This window comes from Macrobrachium rosenbergii, chromosome 36 (genome assembly GCF_040412425.1).
Source record: "Macrobrachium rosenbergii isolate ZJJX-2024 chromosome 36, ASM4041242v1, whole genome shotgun sequence".
Classification (NCBI taxonomy): Eukaryota; Metazoa; Arthropoda; class Malacostraca; order Decapoda; family Palaemonidae; genus Macrobrachium; species Macrobrachium rosenbergii.
The window spans coordinates 33,587,350-33,613,334 of record NC_089776.1 but is presented as its reverse complement, the minus strand read 5'-3'; the positions used below and the strand labels follow the sequence as shown (position 1 = coordinate 33,613,334).

At 37.8% G+C, this 25,985-nt stretch overlaps 1 protein-coding gene across 8 annotated transcripts in view; it reads right to left on the bottom strand.

Annotated features, from left to right (window-relative positions):
* The window catches only part of LOC136825056 (uncharacterized), a 136,040-nt gene that overhangs the window by 23,183 nt on the left and 86,872 nt on the right, over positions 1-25,985 (bottom strand). For 4 of the 8 annotated variants that reach the window (XM_067081113.1, XM_067081112.1, XM_067081115.1 and 1 more), the window contains one exon: positions 23,766-23,882. The exons of 3 other annotated variants lie outside the window; for them this stretch is intronic. In XM_067081113.1, coding sequence (XP_066937214.1) covers positions 23,766-23,882 — 117 coding nt within the window. Of the gene's footprint in view, positions 1-3,472; positions 4,039-23,765; positions 23,883-25,985 lie in introns of those variants that run through there. One more of the 8 variants, XM_067081116.1, reaches the window with a different exon arrangement.

Sequence of the window (25,985 nt, the reverse complement as noted above, 5' to 3'; positions counted from 1 at the left end):
ATATATATATATTTATATATATATATATTATATATATATATATATATATATATATATATATATATATATATATATATATATATATATATATATATATAGTTGTATAATTTATATTATATATATATATATATATATATATATTATGTATATCCTGAATTATTGCTGTTTATTTTCCAATCTGACAGGGGTATGCGACATTTTCCCCTTCGTTGTTCGTTCATCCTAAAACAGGCTGACAACAAAGTGACTTCAATATATTCTTATATAAGAGAAGACATAAAGAGATAACAGGAAAGGCATATCTTTAGATTTTCCCAGTATCGATTCAGCACTTCTGTCTATTCATGTTTGTAATGACAAGTGCATTTACACAAAAACGCTATAACATGAAACGTTGCAATGAAAATTTTTGTTGGTAATTTGCACCTATGTGACGGTGCGGTGTTGTCATCACTAAGCTTTTCGAAAACAAATTATAAAAATGAAAAAAGGGAATTAACTACAACATGAAAACAGACCCTTTCTAACTAAACTCATTCGGGGCTGAGGGTACCAGGAATTCTTTTCAACTGCAATAGGACTTGTATTGATTGATGTAGTAAAAATTATGATGCGATTAAAGGAAGGAGACATAAAATTGCAGTTCTCAACCCTAACACTGCAATCAAACGTTGTTCTTATTCAAAAGCCATTAAACTGTTGTTCGTAAACATGAGGTTATAGAAATATTTGCAACCAAAAGATTTCATTAAAATGCTGGTCGTGGTTAATGCGTTCTTGATTTGAAGAAGCTCGTAATCCGTTGTTTCTAACTAATAAAATGTTACAAAATGTTCTTGAAGAAGGAAAGCCATTCAAATGCCACTTCTAACCAAAAGCACCTTACACAAAAAGAAGGTAAAAAATAAAAGAACAAAATGTTACCATTAACAATAAAAAAACCCTTTAAATTCATTCATATCAAAGGATATGAATGAATGTACGATACGGATAAGGCTTTGTTAGTTGTTGTAGACTGATGCATACATCAATGTTATTAATACCCAATGAAAAGGCTGAATCCTACTTCCATTTCATCCGGAAAACATGATCTACGGAAAGCCTTAGATAAGGAAGAAGTAGAAAGGGGCCTTTAACTATAATTCATTAGTATATTACTACCAGATTTTCTCTGTTACATGAAAAAGGGCAAACGACCAATGACGGACAGACAGACAGAATCCCCTTGTGCACATCTATGCATGATGGTGTACCTTTGTACCAAGTTTGGCTGGAATCCCTTCTAATGTTGGGGAAGCTGAGATGACAAGGTAACTTGACAGGCACACTGGTGGACTGACATATGAACAGGCAGACACACAAATGGAGGAAAAAACTTTGTCGGCAGGGAAATAATAATAATAATAATAATAATAATAATAATAATAATAATAATAATAATAATAATAATAATAACTTACAGTGAAAAATAAACTTCACTGAAAGTCTCGATTTAGCAATACCAGACGACCCTCAAGGATATACAAGCACTCTTATTCTTGGTGCCAGAATAACAGAGTGAGCGACACACTGACGGGGAATCGGACGGACAAATGAAGGGGAAAAACTGTTGTATCCGAGACTCTGTCAGTAAAGCACGAATAACCACAAAACAACTTAGAACGGAAAGCAGAAACGCGCGATTTGATCTCCATATAAAAAGCAAATCTTTAAAGCTACTCATTCTCCAATCCACGGACCCCTGTAGAAGCTTGAGCTTCATTAAGAAAAAATCCTTTTCTAAACTCCAACCGCCACTCGCGCCATACATTTTAGACACGGTCCACAATGCGTCTCCAGCCATCCTGCCGCAAAACCCACGGTCTAGACCGTGCGCAAGCCTTTCTCATACAAACTTTCCCCTTCGGTCTGGGTCCTCTCTCACAACTGTTCCAGGCCGAACACTTGATCCGTATGAACCCTGGCCTGGAACTCTGGAATCACTCTGCCAGTTTCCAAGACGTGGGCGTATGTACGCTTGGAGTTGGGGTTTTGAATAAGGGTAAAATCCTTGTCATATGCGGATTCCATGAAGAGTGGAATGGCAGTTATTAGGCTACCCACGTAACCTTTCAAATTTTGAATCATTCATGTACACACGTAGCAATATATATATATATATATATATATATATATATATATATATATATATATATATATATATATATATATATATATATACATACATACATACAAACAAACAAACATTCATATATATATATATATATATATATATATATATATATATATATATATATATAAAGAATTATATCGTTATATGGCATGAAATTTTAGAACAAAAATACCATTCATAACTTCAGTAAAACGTTGTAAAATCACTATAATATGTATTAGCGGTATGGCATAAACCCCCAAATACATAATTACCTAACCTGAAATACGTATGTGAATATCTAACACTTCTAGAAACTGGCTTCAGCTGGGCAAAGTAGGAAACCCAACATCGAAAACCACAGACAAAGAGTTGGTGGTGTATTTCAGTGACTATACAGAGCAAATTTTCATTGATAATATTCCCGCTGCTAAGGAGGACAAAAATAATCAGGGCACCTCTATATGAATAAGAGGGGAGAACAAAAACATTTAGGAAATCTCCATACTAATTATTATGGGGTATATAAATAAACAGGACATCTCCAAATAAGTAATACGGCGGTACAAAAATAAATATGGCATTTCCATATGTTTGAGGTGAATACTAATATTACGAATGGTCTTCAGTCTACATGAACAAGGAGCATTAAATGTAGGATAACAAAGTGTATGCATACAACACACTCTCTCTCTCTGTATACACACACACATACATATGTATACATACATACATACATACACACACACACACACACATATATATATATATATATATATATATATATATATATATATATAATGTGGTATTCGCTTATATACTGAAGTCACGTGCATCTACCGTGATTTCTTAAGCATATATTTATGTGCATATATATATATATATATATATATATATATATATATATATATATATATATATATATATCAATATATATATATATATATATATATATATATATATATATATATATATAGATGATTAGATATATAGATATATATAGAACTTAAGTCTGCAGAGATACGACGCATTTGCCTAGAAATCCTAATGGCTTATTTTAAGACAACATCTCTTATTTTCGTCTTATATTACCCAAGGTTCTTGCCTCGCCCCCCCTCCCCTGGATTTGGCTGACTGCAGTCCATTCATAGGCCAGAATAGATGATCACTGCTGTGTCACGCTCGTCTTCAGTAACCAGTAAGCCATTCAGTTCACCGACTAATTCTGTCACAAAAAAAAAAAAAAAATTGCCAACTCAACGGTGTCTCACTGTTACAATTTAAACTCGCCCATATGATATCGATTCGTTGATTCATTACCTATGGCTAACATGTGCGAAGCGTAAAGGCGGAGACCTCCTGTAGGCTTCTACAGATCTCCAGAAGTTCTCTTGAAGAGGAAGGCGGACGGGAAGCAAGGGCACACTGCCGCCTCCAAAGAACAGCTCCTGCTGTGAATTCCCAACGAGCATTTTTTCCAAGCACAGATTCAGAAGCAAAAATATGCAACCAATAACGTAATTTGGACGGACTGCTTCCTTCACAATAAGTCTTTCACTGTATTCCAAATGTCGACTTTCTACGTAATCTTTCACGAACGGGTAGAGATAAAACTGCCAAGATTTCACGACCTAGAGGGAGCACGTCTCAAAAGCGCACGTAACACCTCAAAAGCAGCCTTTGCATTCCCACTAGCGTTATCACGAAGCAGGAATTCTGTAAACAGTTACGTCCACCTCAGCTCGGTATCCGTACTGCATTCACATCCTCTTGCCAATAATCATTCATCCACCTACTGGAAGCTGAACGCCTTCGCGTGCTACTCGATCTGCCAACACTTCTTAGCTGTAACCTCAAGCTTACACCGCCAGCCATACCCATAACCCCTTCCCTCCCCACGCAGGCAAACGCCTTTCACCCACCTTACACGGTTGTTACAGATAAGAAGATAAACGCGATAACGATTAGGGTACGGAGAGATAAGGCAATGCCATAGTGCTTTGGTACAATTAGCGTCTCCAGGCAATGATATAAACGACAAAAACACTTGAATATCGAGGCAACAAAGTTACATATCAACTTACAATAGTTCTATCATTTACATAATTTTAATGGGAAGGTCACGTTGGACTTCTCTAACGATACTTACATATGTATATGTATATATGTATGTATATATATATATATATATATATATATATATATATATATATATATATATATATATATATATATAATCGAACATAATATTAAGTGAAAAGGTTACGGTAAGTACAAAACTTATCATGTCATTTTCGTGCGGTTTGGTCATATGGAGAGAATTAGAAACTGCTAGACTCATGGCGTGCAATCGACGTTAGGACAGATGGACCTTAATATTGAGGAAATGAGAGAGCGAGCGTGAGTGCAGTGTGTGTGTGTGTGTGTGTGTGTGTGTGTGTGTGTGTGTGTGTGTGTGTGTGTGTGTGTGTGTGTGTGAGCACAATGCTAATAAAATTTCTGTGTTGATGTACAAAGCAAGTAATGATATGGAAGTTTGCTGCACAGGGGATATTCTCTCACGATTAAAATATGAATGTGACAGTGAACGGTGTCGTTTTCCTTGGGAACCAAACTACGAGTATTCCTGTAGGCAAAGGAATCAGAAGACGGGCTGCATTACATCACAATTACATCCAAATAACAGTTTTAAGTAAATTCTCTGGTTACAAGATGACATACATGGATACCTGAACAAAATGCGATAATATGAATAAGGTGACGCGATGACTACAGCCTAAAACTTCAGATGCTAATGGAAAATCCACCCACTCTAGGAATTCCCAGAGAGCGGAACTCGAAAGAAAATTGCTACTGAGGGGTCTAATCTCAGCGGAATGGGCCACACAAGCCAAAAACCGATAGAGTGAGTGAGAGTACCAAGCCCGAAGACATGATGCCGAAAGTAGACTCCGTGGGGAAGAACGTTCATTTCCACAGCAGATGGCGCTAAGGCCGTCCCATTTCCTAAAACGGATTGCGCTAATGGAGGACCGTGTATTTTAAGAGAGTTCTGAAGTAAACAATTGCTTTTAAAACGCAAAAGCCAAGACAAAATTTCTCTCTTCGTTGTGATGAAGTAATCCCCTCCTCACCAGAACATTATCCAAGTTTTTAAAAGGATTTGATCCACGAACGTAGTAAGACAACCAACCACCTCACACGGATACAATACTCGAAGAATTCCGCAGACATTCTCACTCTCCTTCTGCAGCCCGCGTCAGCCTATCCGTAGATCCGTCGTCATTCGACCTCTGACAAGACAATCATCAAGCTGGAATAGATCCAGTTTCAATCGACAGCTGTGTTAGATACATTCCAATCAAACCGACTCCTCCCCCCTACCAGACAGGCGGACTCTAAACCGTAACCACGCCGTACCCACAATCACATGATTGGATATTATCATGCCCCTCTCCACAGCGACCTATAAGGCAGTCGCATATTTACTTGCCCTCGGATTGCACAAAAGAGATGCAAAGGTTTTTGGAATGGAGATACCGAGTAATGTTTTTTCACTAGTGCTTTGGATAGATAGGATGGTTTGCAAGCATTGTCACATATAAATAAATGCACATAAATTTTGTAAGAACACACACACACACACACACAAATATGTGTGTCATTTTCATTTTTGATAGAGCTCCAAAGGTACTGTCACGTACCAGTGAAATATAAGTTTTAAAAAACTGTATATATATATATATATATATATATATATATATATATATATATATATATATATATATATATATATATATATATATATATATATATATATATATATATATATATATATATATATATATATATATATATATATATATATATAAATCATGAGTATATATAGCCACTGTAATCTTTGATCGAACTCAAAATGCAGAAGTTCTAATCCGCTCAGGTAAAATGCATCTATATCCACAAAACATACCCTACTTCAAAAGGAAAGTGAATCATGACGTCACAATGAAACATCGTCTAAAAGATTTTGTCGACCTGAAAATAAAACTTTACTGAAAATATTATAAGTCAGCCGAATAAAATGATGATATGACGAACGGAAGATGGAAATGGTTAGGGCGTGTCCGCTGTACAACCCCTGGGGGTACATGTAGTACTGTGTATGATAGTGTCATCCTCTGGGCACCAGAAGTACAGCGTGACCCAGGCCTACTTGGATGAGAACTGTGGAAATGGAAGCTGGATATACGTGAGGTTTTGTGGAAGATAAAGCACAGATAACACACGAGTGGCGGAATTTCACAGAGGTCCTTTGATGCACGGCGTTGAAGTCGATGATGATGATAATAATAATAATAATATAATAATAATAATAATAATAATAATAATAATAATAATAATAATGAAAAAGAGTCTATATATGATTCAGTGTTATAGAAAGTGTATGTGTATATATGTATATATGTGTATATATATATATATATATATATATATATATATATATATATATATATATATATATATATATGTGTGTGTGTATATATGTATATATGTATATATATATATATATATTATATATATATATATATATATATATATATATATATATATATATATATATATATATATATATATGTGTGTTGGTGTGTGTGCATGTATGTTTTTATTTTGCTACTTATACAGCCTATACTGTTACAGGAAACTGCGTTTGTGCGCGTGTACTGTATGTGTATACTCGCAAGAAATTTTAAAAACTCCATTTTCCCTGACGCACTTAAAGGGACCATGGTTGGTAACAACGGCACTGTTTCTCTCTCCCAACTATTTTTTTTTTTTTGGTGTTTTTCTTTCCTGTTTACACGGGAATCATGCATACAAAGGCAATTTATAACAGCTGTTCACATAAGATTCCTATCACAATCATTGGAGTGCAACACGCACAGTAATTGGTAGAAGACAGAAAAATGGATGCATAGACTGTGTGTGTGCGTGTGTGTGTATTTATAAAAGAGAGAGAGAGAGAGAGAGAGAGAGAGTAGAAGGGAAGTGTCTTCTTCGCAGGAAATCAATATTTGCAACCATCACACAGTGCAAGAGATTAAAGTAAGGTTGGCGATGAAGTTGGCTTTTGTGTACTGCATTATCATCATCATCATCATCATTATTGCCGTTTCTGCTCCATCCTCCTTTTCCCCATCACCAGACAGAGCAATCCGATAACTGCCCGTCCCCTAATACCTCAAAAAAGAGAAAAGAATGAAAAAGTCCGGAGGGGAAATCCACCTTTTCAAAGCCGCTCTACCGTGTGAACCGAAGTTGCTTGATCCGCGGGGGTGGGGTCACAACGCCGAGCAGTTTCTTTAAAGGGAAGCACAGGGCGGCTCGGCGAGATGGACAAGTGTCTCCTGTCGCTGTTTAAAGCACAACAACTTGCTGGGGGATGCACTTCGTCCCGACGGAGTGAGCGAACGCGGACACGCATGCAAACACGTACGCCTATATCCGTTTAAATAGATAGGAACGTGTGAAAAAATATAAAACTATTTGGACATATACACATGCAACAGCAATAACCGGATACTTTAAAAAAGACACGTGCATACAAACAGATTCATTCGCTAAAATCCATTTGCAAACACACGCGGAGATGGGCTACAATAAATACTGTACTGTTTGTGAAAACAAATGTGCAAAAACAGTAAAACCAAGATAAAACTGTCTAATTCAATTCGAAGTACAATTCCAAATTCATTTGCAAAAAAACAAACACGAAAAGAAAGATAATTTTCCTAATTGGAATCTATGCGCTCTCTCTCTCTTCTCTCTCTCTCTCTCTCTCTCTCTCTCTCTCTCTCTCTCTGTCGAACGTCGAAGTTGCATATCCCGATCGATTAAGTACTGTTCCGTGTTTGGTGTGCGGATTTCACTCATCTCGGGTGTGAGTGTGCGTGTGTGTTTGTGTGCGCGCGTGTGTGCGTGCGTGCCATGTCGATGCAAGGTGCCTGCAGAGAGAGAGAGAGAGAGAGAGAGAGAGAGAGAGAGAGAGAGAGAGAGAGAGAGAGTGAAGTACCTAGGAGTTTTAAGGTTGCTGAAGGAAAAGGTGAGGACTTTCCTGCCTGTGTCTGTGGGGTTTCTTAAGGGGCGAAAAAAAGATTACCTTTTCACAGTAGAATTGACTTCTTTACTGATACGAGCAAAACCTCGTCTGCTTTCTTACACGGGCCACATCATATGCAAACACTCATGCACATATACAGCAAGTACAATTATTATGTCTTAATTATGTTACTGTAGTCCGTAATCCATGCGTATAAATCTCTCTCTCTCATATATATATATATATATATATATATATATATATATATATATATATATATATATATAATTATATATATATATATAATTAATATATATATATATAATATATATATATATATATATATATATATATATATATATTATATATATGAATATATATATATATAATGCAACAGTACATTACACACACACACACACACACACACACACACACACACACATATATATATATATATATATATATATATATAATTAAATATAATTTTAGAAAGTTACACAAATACATACAGTCTTTACACACGGAAAGAAATTGACAGGAAATTTTGAGACAGTACCATGCCAATCTCTAATAACAGACGTCTTTTTTCCCTGTGCTATATATATTATGCATCTCTCAACATCCGGCCCCCCCCTCCTTTAACCACCATCCCCATCACACCCCATCCGCAACTCCCTCAACAACTAACGCCCCATCCGCCCACCATCGCCACGGTACTTTCTGTCAAGTCTATATTTACAACATTACCTTTTGCTGAGAAGTAAAGCATAGGCGTGCCATCATGCAATTCTTTGCCGAATTTATGGTTCGTACAGTTGCCTAAGTACGTACGCAAACACACACATATGCGTGTATGGGTGTGCGCGTAACCACTGCACGCGCATGTCTGCGTGCACAGTTACAGTACTAATGTTTAGTATAGGGCGAAATTGTCTAGTCTTCCATGAAGTGTTATGTCACAAAAATTCAGGCTTTCCCATTATCTTGGATGATTTTGCGTGATTCCCATTGCTCCACCAACCAGCTAATCCCATTTCTTTGCACTGTATGCCATAATATAAACATTAACATTCTTCTATAATATACTGCCATATATAGTTATACAGTACAGCTCAACGACAAAATCTATATGACCAATGTCTACAGCAGACGCTTCATGAAACTACAACTTGATGACGGCGACAATAACACACAAGACACGCTCTCTCTCTCTCTCTCTTGTGAGTATGTATTCGTCCCTTCGCTATTTCTGAACCAGTGCCAAACGTAGGTGCCATTGAAAGCCATCGTGTGATGGCTGGGCTGAATTATGTTTATTACTAGTGTGCTGGCGACAGAAGAAAGAGCAGAGCCCCTCCGTGTGCCAGATGAATGAGGAAGGAAAAGGAAAGGGAGAGAGAGAGAAAACGACGGAGAGGAGTTCACCTTATTGCTTGTATGTATGTATGTATGTATGTATGTATGTATGTATGTATGTATGTATGTACATACATACAGTATATAGCAAACTGAATCACGAAAATATGGAACGTGATGAATATATAAATAAAAATAAAAGGGAGAGAGAGAAACACTGGAGTGCTGAGAGGAGTTCGACCAGGTCCTTTACTTAAGAGCTAACGTCGAAATGCAGCACTCCACAGTATTATATATATATATATATATATATATATATATATATATATATATATATATATATATATATATATATATATATATATATTAAACTATATAATACTAAACTCTCTAAATTTTTCGGACGGTTTTCTTTCATAACTTAGCTCTTGAAATATAAACGTGGCAGTGACCGTTGTGTCGATCTTATTTTCTCTGAAACCACTCCTTATAATGAATATATATATACACATGTATACACACACACATAGCCCCAGAGTAAGCATACATAACCAGCTAATACACGCACAGCGTATGCGTAATGCACACGCAGATGAGCCGGGCCAAAGAGAGCCAACGCCAATATCACAGCCAGGCCAAAAGGCAAAAATTCCAATTGTTGCCAACGATCAAAAGAACAGGAAGGCACGACCCTGGAACAGATGCGTCTGGAGCGCTAGCTACTCTGGCAGTACAGGCTGTTGTTGTGTATGCTGAAATGGGGGCAAACGTTATTATTGCTGGGAGTTTTTTTTTTTCCAATCATTATTTTCTTCCCATCAGATGCCCTTATTCAGTACAACGCACATATACCCTGTGTATGTATGTATGTATGTATGTGTGTATATATATATATATATATATATATATATATATATATATATATATATATATATATATATATATATATATATATATATATTATACACACGTGTGTGTGTGTGTGTGTGGGCAGAGGAGTGATGACTATAAACTAAAGAAATGAGGGAAATTCGGAGGGTGAGAATTTCTCTGGGATCCAAAAACAAAAGAAAATAAGAGCGCGGGCCCAAATCTAAAAGGCTCACTTGTGAGTTAATAAGCTTCCTCGGGGATTGGAAAGAAAAATTTCATTTTCCTTATAAGTTATTTTGCATTTCTTTCTGCAGAGCTTGCCTAACCAAATTGTTCTTCCAATAACGTACTAAGTCACTGAAGTCCCAAGTTACATTTGTAAAGATTTTTGACAAAAATCATATCTACGGTGGCTCTTTAGGATAGCCCTTCCCAGATAGGAAGAATATATCGTTACAACAAAGCGACAACCTTCTGATGTACGAGGAGGACTTTCTTATTTACGTAAATAAGGAAAAGAATTCGATTCAAGTCCAACGTTGCTGTCAATACATAAAATATTATACCCATGACAATAAGGGCAAATCCATCTTCTTAGAAGGAAGTGTACTAGACCCTCTCATTTGCTGAGAGCCTTTTTAAAGAGCAAAGGACAACAGACCAGGCAAACTACTGCCTTTCCCTTTCCAAAACTAAAGAAAATGGAAAAAGGAAAGAAGTATGGTGGATTCAGCCACCGACGAGACAACTGAACTTTCTGCCTCTTAAAGGATGAAAGGTTGCAGGTCAGGAAAAACAGAAACAGGAAGATCATTCTAAAGCCTGAAAGCAGGAGGACAGACATTCACTGAACTAGGCAATACTGATTTCCAAGGTCAATTCAAGAACTGGTCTCACGGGTTTTCCCACGACGCCTGAGAGGACGAAGAATTCTCTCCTTGAGCCTAACGGAACAATGACAAAAATAATACCTACAGAAAAGAGAGGAAACGATCGAGAGATAAGAGAGAGAAATCATTCTTGTCTACAGTAAAGATACGAAAATCAACATGAATATGACATTAAATTTTTGACAAGATACTGTGAAAAAAAAACACGTTGCCAAGTGATGCTAGCAGAAAGATTGTGGTAGTAACTGGCAACTATAAAAAATTGATTTATACAAGTTCAAGTATGCACCTCATCTTTGAATACTTTGCTTTCGGTAAACTAAACTCTGCAATGTATTAAAAAATACATTCCATTAGCAATACCAAATGCTTAGGTCGTTTCCAGAGTTGCGATAAAGATTCTGCCATCAGTACTCTTCTTATTTATTGTCCGCACACACAATCACGCACAAACACTGCTCTGATTGACATAACCCAAAGCTACTGGAAACACCCCGTATCATGTATTTTCTCAGTACTGTATCCCATTAAGGTATACAAAACTGAACGGAATTTCCATATTCAATATACCACTATTTCAGTATACCTGCAAACCTTACAGTTAAAGGTGTCCTACATATCTTTGGAAGATTTTATATGAATCAAGAGCATTAAAAAAGCGAAAAATTATATGAATATCATAGTCGTAACTGGGTTCTGAACATTCAAGACCCCATACCTATACAGTATTTGTATATACCACACATTTACATTCGAAAGTTAGCCGGCACACACGTACATACGAGCCCCAAATACGCTTTGCAAAGGTAAGCGAGAAAACTATAGAAGGGAAGCCACAGGAAAGTTAGCCGTTCCATGAAGTAGTTTCGTCAGGCATAAAACAAAGAACAAAATATGGTACAACAGGGTCCACGCAGTCCACTATCCGAGAAAACATACTATAGAACGACTGCACCTGTAAGCAGGTCTCTTCGTGAGGGGCCTTACTTGATAACAGCCCCTGTTATAATGAGAGTACTCAATAAGAGCCTCTAATGACATCCTGTATAAAAAAGGTTCTGTACATCGACAGCTCTGTAAGTGGTTCTACACAACGACAGCCTCCATATGAGGTTCTATATAACGACAGTTCCTATTAGAGGCTCCATGCAATAATCCTCTTCATGGGGAAAACTTATCTCAGTGAATTTTCTTTTCGGCGGCGACTGTGATGCATACTTTCAATGTGGGTGAATTTTTTTTTATTATTATTATTTTTTAGAAGGAATTGGTACTGAGGACGGCTTCGACACAAGACAGACTCGCAATTACATCAACTTTCAAAGCCAGAGCAATATTTGCTTTCGTTTTGAGTACTTTTTCTGTTATCATCATCACTGGCAGAATGATTAATATTATATATATATATATATATATATATATATATATATATATATATATATATATATATATATAGAGAGAGAGAGAGAGAGAGAGAGAGAGAGAGAGAGAGAGAGAGAGAGAGAGAGATAGACATATATATATATATATATAATATATATATATTTGTGCTTAACTAAAATTTAAGTAACGCGTGGGCACTTGACCGATTTGTTGGATTTCACGGACTACCTACGAAAATCAACATTATCTCTACAAAATACAGTAGTCTTGCCTTTCTATGGACTTTGCAGTTACACATATATATGATTTTTACTCACAAGCACTTACAAACTGGCAACACTTTCAAGCAAGCGTTTGCTTTCAACTTGAAAACCTGGGAACTCAAGCAAACCGTCAAACAAACGAAGTGCGTGTCTCTCTCTGAACCCTTCCCTAGTTTAGTATCTTACCCCTACACCAATAAGCAACTTTGGACCAAGTGTCAGGTTGTTTCTTATTTTTTCTTTTCTCTTTTTCCTCTTTTTCTAACAAGTTTTGCCGCTCCTACAGGTTGCGGGTCTGATGAGTTACTTTCGACATGGTGTCTGCACCCTAAACCTTACCTATGCGGTCCTACCTCGCACAATTTCTAGCCTCCCTCACCGCCCCCCCCCCAACTCCCAACCTCTAACTTACAAATCTTCTTGGTAACTCTCTCTCTCTCAGGGTGGAATGAGACTCACGTGTAATTTACTACCATATTTGGAAGAATCTTGGCCCTTGTTCTCACTGATAATTGCTCGTCCGTACGTGTTTGGAAGAGAATAAACACGGGATGAAGTAGAGAAGGCAATTACGCGATCACTAGGCTATTCCCCAGGGCCTCTCCAGACAAAATGCTTGTAAAAATCATGAAACCGTTCATCCTTCCTCCTTGTCACCATGGGGCTATTATCCCTGGTATATAATGCATGCTTATCAGAGGGGACAATCTCTATTGCACTTTATTCATGGTGACGAATTATAGATTTGCCAGTGTAGGACTTTATATACTAACGCTTTCTATCTATCTATCTATATATGTTGAATCTACTCGTCACTTTTTACAAGATATGTAAGTAGTATTTATTATATACAAATATATATATATCTATATATATACAGTATGTATATATGTGTATATATATATATATATATATATATATATATATATATATATATATATATATATATATATAAATTCATGCCGAGATGCGATAGGCAAGGAGAAGCGCAAATGCACTTAATAATGACAGTTGTCGAATTGTATCGAGGAAATGTTTCACTCTATTACTACAAAAAAAGTTACAAACGCATCGTATATACTCTCACTACTGAGAGAGAGAGAGAGAGAGAGAGAGAGAGAGAGAGAGAGAGAGAGAGAGAGAGAGAGAGAGAGAGAGCGTCACATTTATGGAGAAAGCAACGAAACTGTGCATAATTAACTAATTGATTCATTCTTTCTCTCACGACAAATTTACAATACCCAATTTCACATGCCAGTGATCGCGAATGAAAATGAATTTGAATGAAAAAAAAAAAAAAAAAAAACTTCCATAGCAGTTATGACTGCCGGTGCTACACGCCGACCGGCCATTTTGTTCCCACAGCTATAATACTGCTAAGGGAATTTCGCCAAAAACACGCGCGCACACACACACACACACACACACACACACACACATGCACCCGCCAGTACACGGTCAATACACGGACGCACATCGGATAAGCAATTAATAATAAAAAAAGTCTCACATTCCGATCCATTTTTCAAATTTGTAAGGAAATCGTTTTGGAATATTAATTTTCCGATTAATCTGTCATCATGAAAGGAATTGTTGAACCGACGGCGTGGAAAAGATAGAAAAGTTTTCACGGATTACTGTAGTGAATGAGTCACCCGCAAGTTGGCGTTTTCATCTGCAGTTTCCAAAACGGAAACTGTTACCAACTAGAGAGACTGAAGAGATGCGCGACTGGCAATTGTGTATTATTATGCAATACACAGAAACTGTGACATAGAAGACGCAAGGTACAGGCTTCCTTCCAAACAGAGCACCATCATGAAATAGCACATGCTCGAGCTGCGGGGTACCACCACCAGCTACAACAATCGCTCCCAAACTCACCTTCTCTCGCACGTTTCACACAGCTGACACCCAGGTGCATAAAAGTAGTTGGGAAAGAGAAAACAAAACTACATGCAGTACAGGAGTACTAATCAATAACAGAAAGTAATACAGTTGAAGTTGTGTACGCATACCGGGGGGAAAAAGAGAGAAAAAGAGAGAGAGAGAGAGAGAGAGCGAGAGAGCTGTGATCCTTGCACGAATGCATGCCTGGTACCATAAATGAAGCACCGAGCTATGGGTTTAAACGGACACGCTGTCTGGCAAACAGGCAGCATGTTTGACTGGGGCGAAGGCTGCCATTGCCTGTCTATCTGCTGCGTCTAGCTACCACGCCGTCAGCCGCTGAGAGAAGTACGAATGGATTTATTCATACACAAGATGATCCAGCAACCCGATACTTCCCACCCTTTTCTTGCAAGTAACTTAAAAAAAAAAAGCAAGAAACGGACTCAGAGCCACAACTTGAGTCGATGAATACTACTGTAGAACGCTGATATTTGTTCAGTCGCAGAACCTTCAATTTTCCGTAAGTCAATTCTCTACTCATTGAACAGGCTACGAAACGGCAGGACATGTGGAAGTCTATGGAGAGAGAGAGAGAGAGAGAGAGAGAGAGAGAGAGAGAGAGAGAGAGAGAGAGAGAGAGTCCTCAAGCAAAGCGAAGTCACCGGGAGGGTTGGTATTCCTTGACGAAAGAGAATAGTTGGGCGGCCATACACTGCACATGGCGACATCCAACTACCTCTATACGAAGGCATGCAACCACTGCTGACTGCTCCTACTACCGCTCCTGTCCCCTCCATCCCAAACTCCCTCTCCCTCTCGCTCTCGCTCTCAGCGCTAGATATTCCACATACTACGAATCGGAACATGACGAAATCACCCTTAACTTGAAAAAATAAGAGGAAACTTTTATCAATGAACGTCGCTCATATCACCTGCTATTTTCTAGCAGCGTTTTCACACTACAGTACCTGAAGTGCTAAACCGAGCTCGGCAGACCTGAACCTCTGCGAAATTGCTTTTGCAATTTCTACCATTACTGGTGCAACCACTGCTTTCACCACAATTACCTTTTAACATTCTCCCTTCCTCGCAAAAACCAGACCCTTCCACACTCCCCACCCCCTCCCATACTCTACCACAAAGCACACAAACAGAAAGCACAAGCAGATGCAATTATCTTACACCATCGCAACACACACCGTAGAATGTTCACCGTCATTGTTGCCGTAGTCTGGTTACGGGAGTTTCCACGCTTCTCAGACACGCTGATGGATTCTGCATCTTCCGAGTCCATTTATGTAACCGAGGAGTTGACCTGGTGGTGGTGAGATTCTGAACGAAATTTGTCATCATCTCTGTCTATCTTTCACGTTACCGTTATCTGTTAAATGTAATTTATTATTTTCCAATGATATAGTGATTTTCTGTCTTTAATTTTATCCTGATGATAATGTTCTGAACCTCGAAATAATGCGAAATAAAATGGCATTCCTAGACCTACATCTAAGAGGTGGCTGCCTTATCATTGGTACTAGATACATATACCAGTAATTGTATGACTGTATGCGTACCCTGAAGATGACTTTGGAATAAAAGTTGAAAGTCTTGGTACCACCTCCCTTGTTTCACGTGACGACTTTTATATATACAGTATACATATATATACACATATATATATATAATATATATATATATATATATATATATATATATATATATATATATATATATATATATATATATATATATATATATATATATATATATATATATATAAATCACGTGGTTGTTTGCGATGTACATACATAAACCACACGCATGTGTGTGTGTGTGTGTGTGTGTGCCTAAGTCGGCGCAAGTAGACATCCGTTTGCACAAAGCCTCGAGTTTGATCCGAAGCCTCAATACAATGGAAGCAAGTTTCTTTCAATTGATTTTTGCATTGTCCAGTTTTCCCTTCCTCCCCACTCCCTACATAACTCCCTCTCTCTCCGCAATCCTTCCCTTCCACAATCATCGCCATCATCCTTTCTTCCGTTGTTGCTTTCCCCTTCTCCCAATTACCATACATAAACCATTTATTAATTCTCCCCTCACCATATATATATATAGCCTGTGTGTGTGTGTGTGTGTGTGTGTGTGTGTGTGTGTGTGTGTGTGTGTGTGTGTGTGTGTGTATCTGATGTCGGTACGTACGATGCGGTTCCCCTTTAAGAAGCCCTTCTGTCCCGACCTAAGATCGTTATTTTTCTCTATTCCTACGGGAAAATGAAGGATATTTTCCTTATAAAAGCATTCTGACACACAAGCGAGCCTTTATTAGGTACTTGAATATTCATGTATCCAGCAAAACGTCGACTTTTCCGCTTCACTGCGGTAAGGATGGGGTCGTGACACCCTCAAAGACAAAGAATAATAGATTTCCTTGACTGTAGCAAAGAATGTGACTACTCTTCCATCGCTGAAAATGTCCACCTCCGGTTTTGAGGGAAAAGGATAACACCTTGCCTTCACCGCGCCGAGGGATGACATCTCTCCTTCACTGCAAAAAGGATGAAAGTTTCTTCCTTTTTAGGATTAAGGATAACACTCCCCCTACAGAAGCGATAAAGTGCTCCCTTTATGACAAAGGCTAATGCGTTTCTCCCAAGGGTGCACTGTACATATCACCTTTACGGGTACTCCTCTGCAACAGATGAGGTCTGTGTCACCGTAGCATGTGACCACACCGCCTTCACTGTGACAATGATTTATATGGCCTTCACTGTTGCTACAGTGCTCGCTTCTTCCCTCTACGAGGAAAGCACGCTCTCCTCCTTCGCCGAAGCATGTGATCACTTCTCTCCTTTTCTCTGACAAAGGATCACGCTTCCCTCTCCCTGTGATCCTCCCCTGTGACAAGGGACGACTCCCCTCCGCAACAATGGGTAAAATCCTTCCATTGCAACGACCATCAATCTCACTTATGCACATAAAACTTTTGCGGTAAAGACATTAGTCAAATGAAGTTTTCTCTGGCGTCGCCATCCACGTTGTTACTCTCTCACTCTCACTTTCGTTCAGGTTGATTTGACCGTCTCCCTTGACTTTAGCCAGAGAAATTAAAACGGCCCTACGAGCAAGATATGGCAGGATATTCTTTTGCTAACAAACGAGAATAAATTTTGTGGTCAATTTGGAAACCAGGCTGTTTCCACGGAGCAAGAAGTGACTTAATTTTGTTCTTTGAACTTTCGTGAACAAGAACAACTGCTAGTACATACCGATAACTTCTATGGTATATGTTTTATGCTACCCTTTTCTATATTTTCTGACGCAAATTATCGGGGTGTGTGTGTGTGTGTGTGAGTGTACATGTGAGAGAAAGAGAACCTACTTGCATATAATTTCTAACTGGAAATATTGACCGCTAATACTGAGAGAGAGAGAGAGAGAGAGAGAGAGAGAGAGAGAGAGAGAGAGAGAGAGAGAGAGAGAGAGAGCATTCCACGCCGTTCCAGGCAAACCATTTCTAACGTGGGTATGGTTTCTAAGAAGTCGCTTCATGGCTCCGAATTCGGTTGGGGGCCAGAAGATCATTTTCGGGCTCACAACGGATTCTCGTGTTTAACACACACACACACACACACACAGAGAGACAGAGGTTTCGGTTATTGAATAGTAAATCATATGCGATGCCTATGGCAACTTGCCTCATCATCAAAGCCAGAAGAACAAGAAAAAATGAATGATGAGACGGGTGTCACTCGGAATATTTTTTGACAAGATGTATCCACACGATATCTTTTGAGACAGATAACTACTGTACTGTGAAGGAATGTTATCACTTACGATCCAGTTTCTCTAAAGGATACATGAATGGTATAATTTCAAAACCGACTCTTGCCCGTGGTCAGTGCCTAAATATTCATTTTTTTTTTTTTTTTTTTTACACGATGACGCATGTTTTCTCTGATACCCGATCCAAAACAGGTCTGAAATCTCAGAATAATTTTCTCAGAAATACATTCGAATATGCAGTTTTATTTTGTATGCAATCTACGAACATTATTACGGACCCACATAATGGCAGCCAACGTTTTTAGGACGAAATCCGTGAATGCCGTCGTTCCTGTTACAAAACTGGAACTGTTAGAAGATGGAAGAAAAAAATTGACTTTTTCTGAAATTACTTCGAAAACTGCTATATACGCGTGAAATCCTAGGGGTCCCACTAGTTACTATTATAATTTTTATCACAGTACCTGCTGCTGTCCAATTCTAAAAAAGAAACATATCTCTGATACCAACAGTTCCAAGTGTTGATTCCATGGCCGGAGAATAACACCCAATTACGGTTCAATACTGATCGATTTTAGGAGGCGTCATAACTCAGACAGGGTCATTAACACCGATTGACGTGTTTGTTTTATTATTATTATTATTATTATTATTATTATTATTATTATTATTATTATTATTATTCAGATGATGGTTTATTTAAAAAACCAAAAATTGGTAATGGAAGGAATATAAAACCAGTAATTAATTTTCGCAAGGACCGTAATTATCTTCAAAGTCCTCTAATAATCTCCAGTGATTAATATAGTTTTAAATTACCGTATGCCTTGAGTAATTAATTTCGTAACAATCTGGAAAGTCATTATACACACACACACACATATATATATACGTGTATGCATGTGTTACACGCACAGAGAGAGAGAGAGAGAGAGAGAGAGAGAGAGAGAGAGAGAGAGAGAGAGAGAGAGAGAGAGAGAGAGAGATAATATTTTCGGTAAAATTTTTAAGGTATTGACAAATTATTTTCCTAAAACTTTTCAAGATGAATATACGAGTACACTTGCGCGTGCACACACACACACACACACAAACACGTTTACCACTGGCTCTTTTCACGAAGTTCCTAGGGTTAAACTCAAGCTGACCCCCACTTTTTTTCCTTTTAGTACACTGTACCTGATTTAAGCTGAATAACTACTGCTGGAATAAAATGTGAAATCTAGAGCTCCTTCACAAATATGCTATATGTCCATAAAGGGTCTCTTTACGATGACAAATTCTCACTGACGCTGAGTGGTTATGTCATAAAGGATTGACTCGAATGTGAAGCACGTACTAACAACATGGACTGTATTATTAACATCAAGAGGAACATCAATAACTTTACAGGTGAAAGGATACATTTATCATATATATATATAATGTATAATGTATACAGGTGCATTTGTTGGCACTGACAAATCTCACAACATTTTTGTACTAATTTCCAAGAGAGAGAGAGAGAGAGAGAGAGAGAGAGAGAGAGAGAGAGAGAGATATCAATTACCTTTCGGCGAGAGGATATTACATCAGACAAATAACCGACAAAGATCACAAACGTGCTAAGTTGGGGTTAGAAACAAGCACCTACCATGCCAAATCAACGAAATTACTTTTCCTTAAAAATCATTACAAAAAGTACTTATGAAATCTAATCGAGTATACTCGCAAGGTGACGACTTTCTGATTAACTTGCAATCTGAAACGTAGAAGCCATCTGACTGACAGTGCCGTGGGTTCTCCCCTGGCTAGCTCTATAAACGAGTTCGACGGCGGGTGAAGAGATACCTTAATAGATTATCCACTTGTTTTCTGTTTATTACCTTTTTTGGAAGGAGGAAAAGTTAAGTATACCTTAGTTTAACCAGACCACTGAGCTGATTAACAGCTCTTCCAGGGCTGGCCCGAAGGATTAGATTTATTTTACGTGGCTAAGAGCCAATTGGTTACCTAGCAACGGGACCTACAGCTTATTGTGAATCCGAACCACATTATACCGAGAAATGAATTTCTATCACCAGAAATAAATTCCTCTAATTCTTCATTAGCCGGTCGGAGTTTAGGAGGAGAAGTATTATTTCAAAGGTCCTTGATGGTGACACCTGTGAAACTCATACTTTCACTATTAGTGACTTACTACGCAAGAAAACGAATGTATCTTCAGATGCTTCATAAAATTAATATGAAACGTTTACAAAAAAAGTGAACTTCCTAAAGATAAAAGAATAACTCCAGCGTGTTTAATTGTCCTTCGAAATATAACTTACTCAGAAACGCTTCCCATGGTTGGCTTTTTTATCATCTTTATACACACAAAGTCAACACATTTAAATGTTTTCAACAAAAATAAGCTTAACAAAAATACGTTCACTGCCGCTGCAGGACACATTATTCAGAAGCTTTGCCTTGGAACAAAAATATAAGTAGTTTTCACCGCATATCAACTTTCAACAGGAAAGGCGTAGAGTACTCACTGGCCCTACCATGCCTTTCCTCTAAGGGAAACTGCCTTCAAACACTGAAACAGACAGGTGCCTGTGCCTGAAAAAAATAAAAACAAAAAAAATAAGGCTTCACTATCCTCACCTCCGCTCAAGTAGCCTTAATCCTGATGAAAAGAAGCATCCAACGGCTGCGAAAAAGTACATTCGCTATGTCTACAACAAGACACAAGAAGAAGAAGAAGAGTGGAAATACTACGTCTACATCTACTACCGGTTTCTACTGCATTGTCTACTGAGATACATTTATAACATGTTTCTACTGTACTCACATCTACTTATATATAAATCTACTTCTTTCTACTAATACGAGGGAGAAATATGTGAAGTCGTCATCACCTCCCTCGTGGAGTACATAGAAGAGAATAAATTATGCCAATGCTGTTTTCCTATTCGTCGCTTCAAAAAAAATAACGATGTGGATCCGATGGTAAGTCTCTCTCTCTCTCTCTCTCTCTCTCGTATTCGGATCTAATTCTCTCTCAAATCCAGATCTAATCCTCTCTCGCATCCGGACAGGATTGCTAATAAATTGAATTACATAAATACACCCTTATTCATAAAGTTAAAACAGATTTATCAATGTATAACTTTTAAATGTTATCGCAGTCTCCTAGGACTGTCTTCCACGAACATCCTTTACACATACTTTGTATTAAAGGATAATGGAGAAGGATTCTTGAAGTCTAATACAACAAGTTACGATCACATAACCGAGAGAGAACGTGAGGTCTTGCTATCGGAGGCACATCTAACAGGGTATATGGAAACCAGCTAAATATACCTACGCATACATAAAAGTGGACTTGAAAACCGTCGTGTATGTATGCGCTCAGCTGTGCATTTCAGAAGCACACATACATACTTGGGTCGAGTTATGCAACACGAAAAATGGCATAGTGGAAAAAAAAAAAAAATATGCAGTCTATGTTCAAACTAATCCGAATGATCGACAAGAAAGTGCTCAAGTTTCTTGATTAAAAAAAAAAAAGGGGGGGCTGGGTGCGAAAGAGGGAATAGATAAACAAATTCCTTTTTCTTGGGTGAGGAAGAACAGAAAATAATAATAATAAAAAACAATAAAGAAAAATAAATGTTAAAATTCGATTTTTCAAATACATGCACGGCCTAGGTGTATACTGCTAATGATCTCGAGGTGTGCACAAAACAGTAATGTCCGTAAACACGAAAACAAATATGGATGTGCTGTACAAACACTGCGTGTATGTGCGTGATGTGCAGGTTTGTGTATAGCCTACGCGCACAAAAATGGCCGCAAAATTGTTTTTTGTGCGCAAAATTCTGTACGTGTATGCGTGCAGAGACAAGACTTACAGTATGCTGGATCGTAAATGCACCAATGTAAGTCTCTCTTGTATGTGTACACGCAAAATAAGACATAAACAGTGAGTGAATAAAGTAGATATGTAAGAGTAACTGAAAAAGACGGGAGAAAATAATAAAACTGAAAACCTAAAGGAAAGAATGACACTCGTGAAAGAGAGAAAAAAAAAACGTAAGCCAAAGATAAACGTGATTAAAAACAAGGAAAAAAAAAGGAGCAATATAAATTTACGACACACATGACACAATGGACAGAAAAAAAAAAAAAAAGATCTCGAGAGGTCGGCGGGGAGGGAGACCCAATCAGTTTCTAAGTGCCCAAAAGAGGCCTGCTAAAATCACAGTAATCAATACCTTACCAGTACAAAATGTGCTGAAAAGCGTAAAATTACATAAATTATAAAAGCATCTCGCAAACTACATTTTACTAGACAAAAGGTCGAGCAGAATCATATAACGGGGGCAAACTATGGCTAACTATATTTACACGTACGCATCTGTGCATAGATATAGATATAAATATAAATATAAATATAAATATATATATATATATATATATATATATATATATATATATATATATATATATATATATATATATATATATATGTATGTATGTATGTATGTATGTATAACTGAATCACGAAAATATAGAACGTGATGAATGTATAAATAAAGACAAAATCCATTGAAGGAAACAGAAACACAAGAGGACTCCAGTGTTTCTCTCTCCTTCGTGGATTTTGTCTTTATTTATATATATATATATATATATATATATATATATATATATATATATATATATATATATATATATATAATATATATATATATATATATATATATATATATATATATATATATATATATATATATATATAATATATATATACACATACATACCATACGTACATACATACATATATGTGTATATTATACATATAATCTGCACAACTACAAATGCGTACGCATGATATAGCAATAAATGGCGCTATGATAATCCTCCATGCCCACTCTATGTAGAAAATACAAATAAACGAAAAAAAAACGTAATAATAAACCAACATAAAGAAACGAGCAAATCGTGGGGGTGGGGGTGGGTGGGGGGTAGGGAGGAGGCGATAATAAAGAGTGGTGAACGACTGAGAGATATATCTGTTAGTTGTTGACAATTTGAAAATCAAAACGCACCGACGTCTCGAAGTGGGAGGGGGTACAGTGGGAGGGGGAGAATTGGTTGTGTCACGTCGGGGGCACTTGGTTCTCGGTTGGTCCTCCTCTCCCTCCGTCTCCAACTTCAGTGGGCCCCTGCGCCAAGGAATAGGGAAGAAAAGAGAAGAGAGAAAAAACACATTAACAAAGCGACAACGACTGGCAGCGGTTAACAACATTCCTGGAAAAGAGATAAGCACAAATGTATTAGAAAGGGCTGACACAGAGATCGATAGGTGGCCCGCAGATACATGGATTTACAAAAATGGATCGACACAGGCGGACGGACAGAGAAAGAGTGAGAATGATTGTGTGGGAGAGAGAACTGTACTCCAGTTTCTCATCTAAACAAGACAGATTTGACATTCGTATACTACTTTGTATTTTTACATATATTATACCGTATACCCAACACTTGACGGAAAGCCAACATACAACAAATATTACCACAACTGTTACAGTGATTTCTCAAATGCTAAAAAACAAAGAGACGTTGGACCTGGATTTGTCCTGAGGATTTGGGCACGCTGGCACGATCGATTGCATGAAGAGCGAGCGACATCCTTTACAATCGGAGAAATCCCAAGAGGGGGACAATGTACCCTTAATGAAGCACACAAAACAATTTAATGGTGGCTACGCCAATGAAAAGCACTACAATTTCTAATCATATACTCACCTTCTTTTTCTTTTGGATCATATAACCACCATGGCAGGTAAGAGCTGCGCATGTGTCAGATAGATAGACTATAGGATTTAGGCCACAGGCCAATCGCTGGGGCCTATGAGGTCATTCTGCGCTGAAACGGAAACTGACAGTAAGAAGGTTTGGAAGGTGTAACGGGAGGAAAACCTCGCAGTTGCACTATGAAACAATTGTTAGGAGAGGGTGGAAAGTCAGATGGAAGAAAGAGAATATGAACGGAGGTACAGTAAAAGGAATGAAAAAGGTTGCAGCTAGGGGCCGAAAGGACGCTGCAAAGACCCTTAAGCAATGCTTACAGTACACCATTTGAGGTGCACCGACGGCATTAACCCCTTACGCCGGGTTCGCGCATGTGTTAGCATACATGACTGAGTGTGCGTTTGCAAGCGACTGAAATTTTCTCCATTACTCGCAGAATATGCCCCCTGCATGCAATATGCGTGCGTGACTGCATTCATATGCACGAAGCCCAGAAGGTTAAGCTTCTAATATCCGGTTCAATACTTCTTCTCACATTCTTGAAGACACTGAAGAGGTTAAGTAAGACGTTAGAAGCGATGACTTTCACCATAAAATCATCGGAAGGAATCAGCGTTTAATTCCGTTGCCTATCATCCTCACGCGAACTACTCGGAGTTGAAATCGACTCGACCACATAAACTGTAGTACTTCAGATGTCCACAGGTGTCCATACATATGCGACAGTCGGTCGTGCGTGTGTTTGTGTGTAACAACAAATACGAAGCTGGGAAAGTCGGGCTTCCTGCGCTCTGTTATCGTTTCCTCTCGCAAATGCCTTGACCTGGGTTCGATTTCTTTGGAGGATGGCTTTTGTCGTGATTCCAAGGGAACATGGGTTTTAATTACCACTATTAATATACTATATATATATATATATATATATATATATATATATATATATATATATATATATATATATATATATATATATTTATTACTATATTTATATATTCCTTCCACACACCTGGATGCTCACACACAGTACAAGAACAAAGATAATAAAAATAGTTTATTATGCAAATAGTCTTCAACATCAACAAATATACAGTGTACAAATGACAACTGAAAATGGGGTTCGCAAATTGCGGCGCATCACTGCGTTGCTTTAAGTGAGCATTTGCAAAATTTATGAACACCTAAACAGATACACCAACCACAAGCACAAGTGCCACACATAAACAAACCCGAGCACATATATGGTATTATGTATCAATTCCAAAACAACCTGACAAAAACTAGTCTACTGATACAGTCTACTCCTATTACTACTACAACTACAACTAACACCCTACTACAACTGCTTAATTCTAAGCCTGCTGCTACGGTTACTGACAACTGCAACCGGCGCAAAGTAGCAGCGAGCGCCGAATATGCAGTACCACAAATCAACCGAACGAGAGGGGCAGAACACCGGCGGTGCCCACCTCACAACCTTGATATGTGATCGTATCACGTCGTCGGGTCCTGGCGAG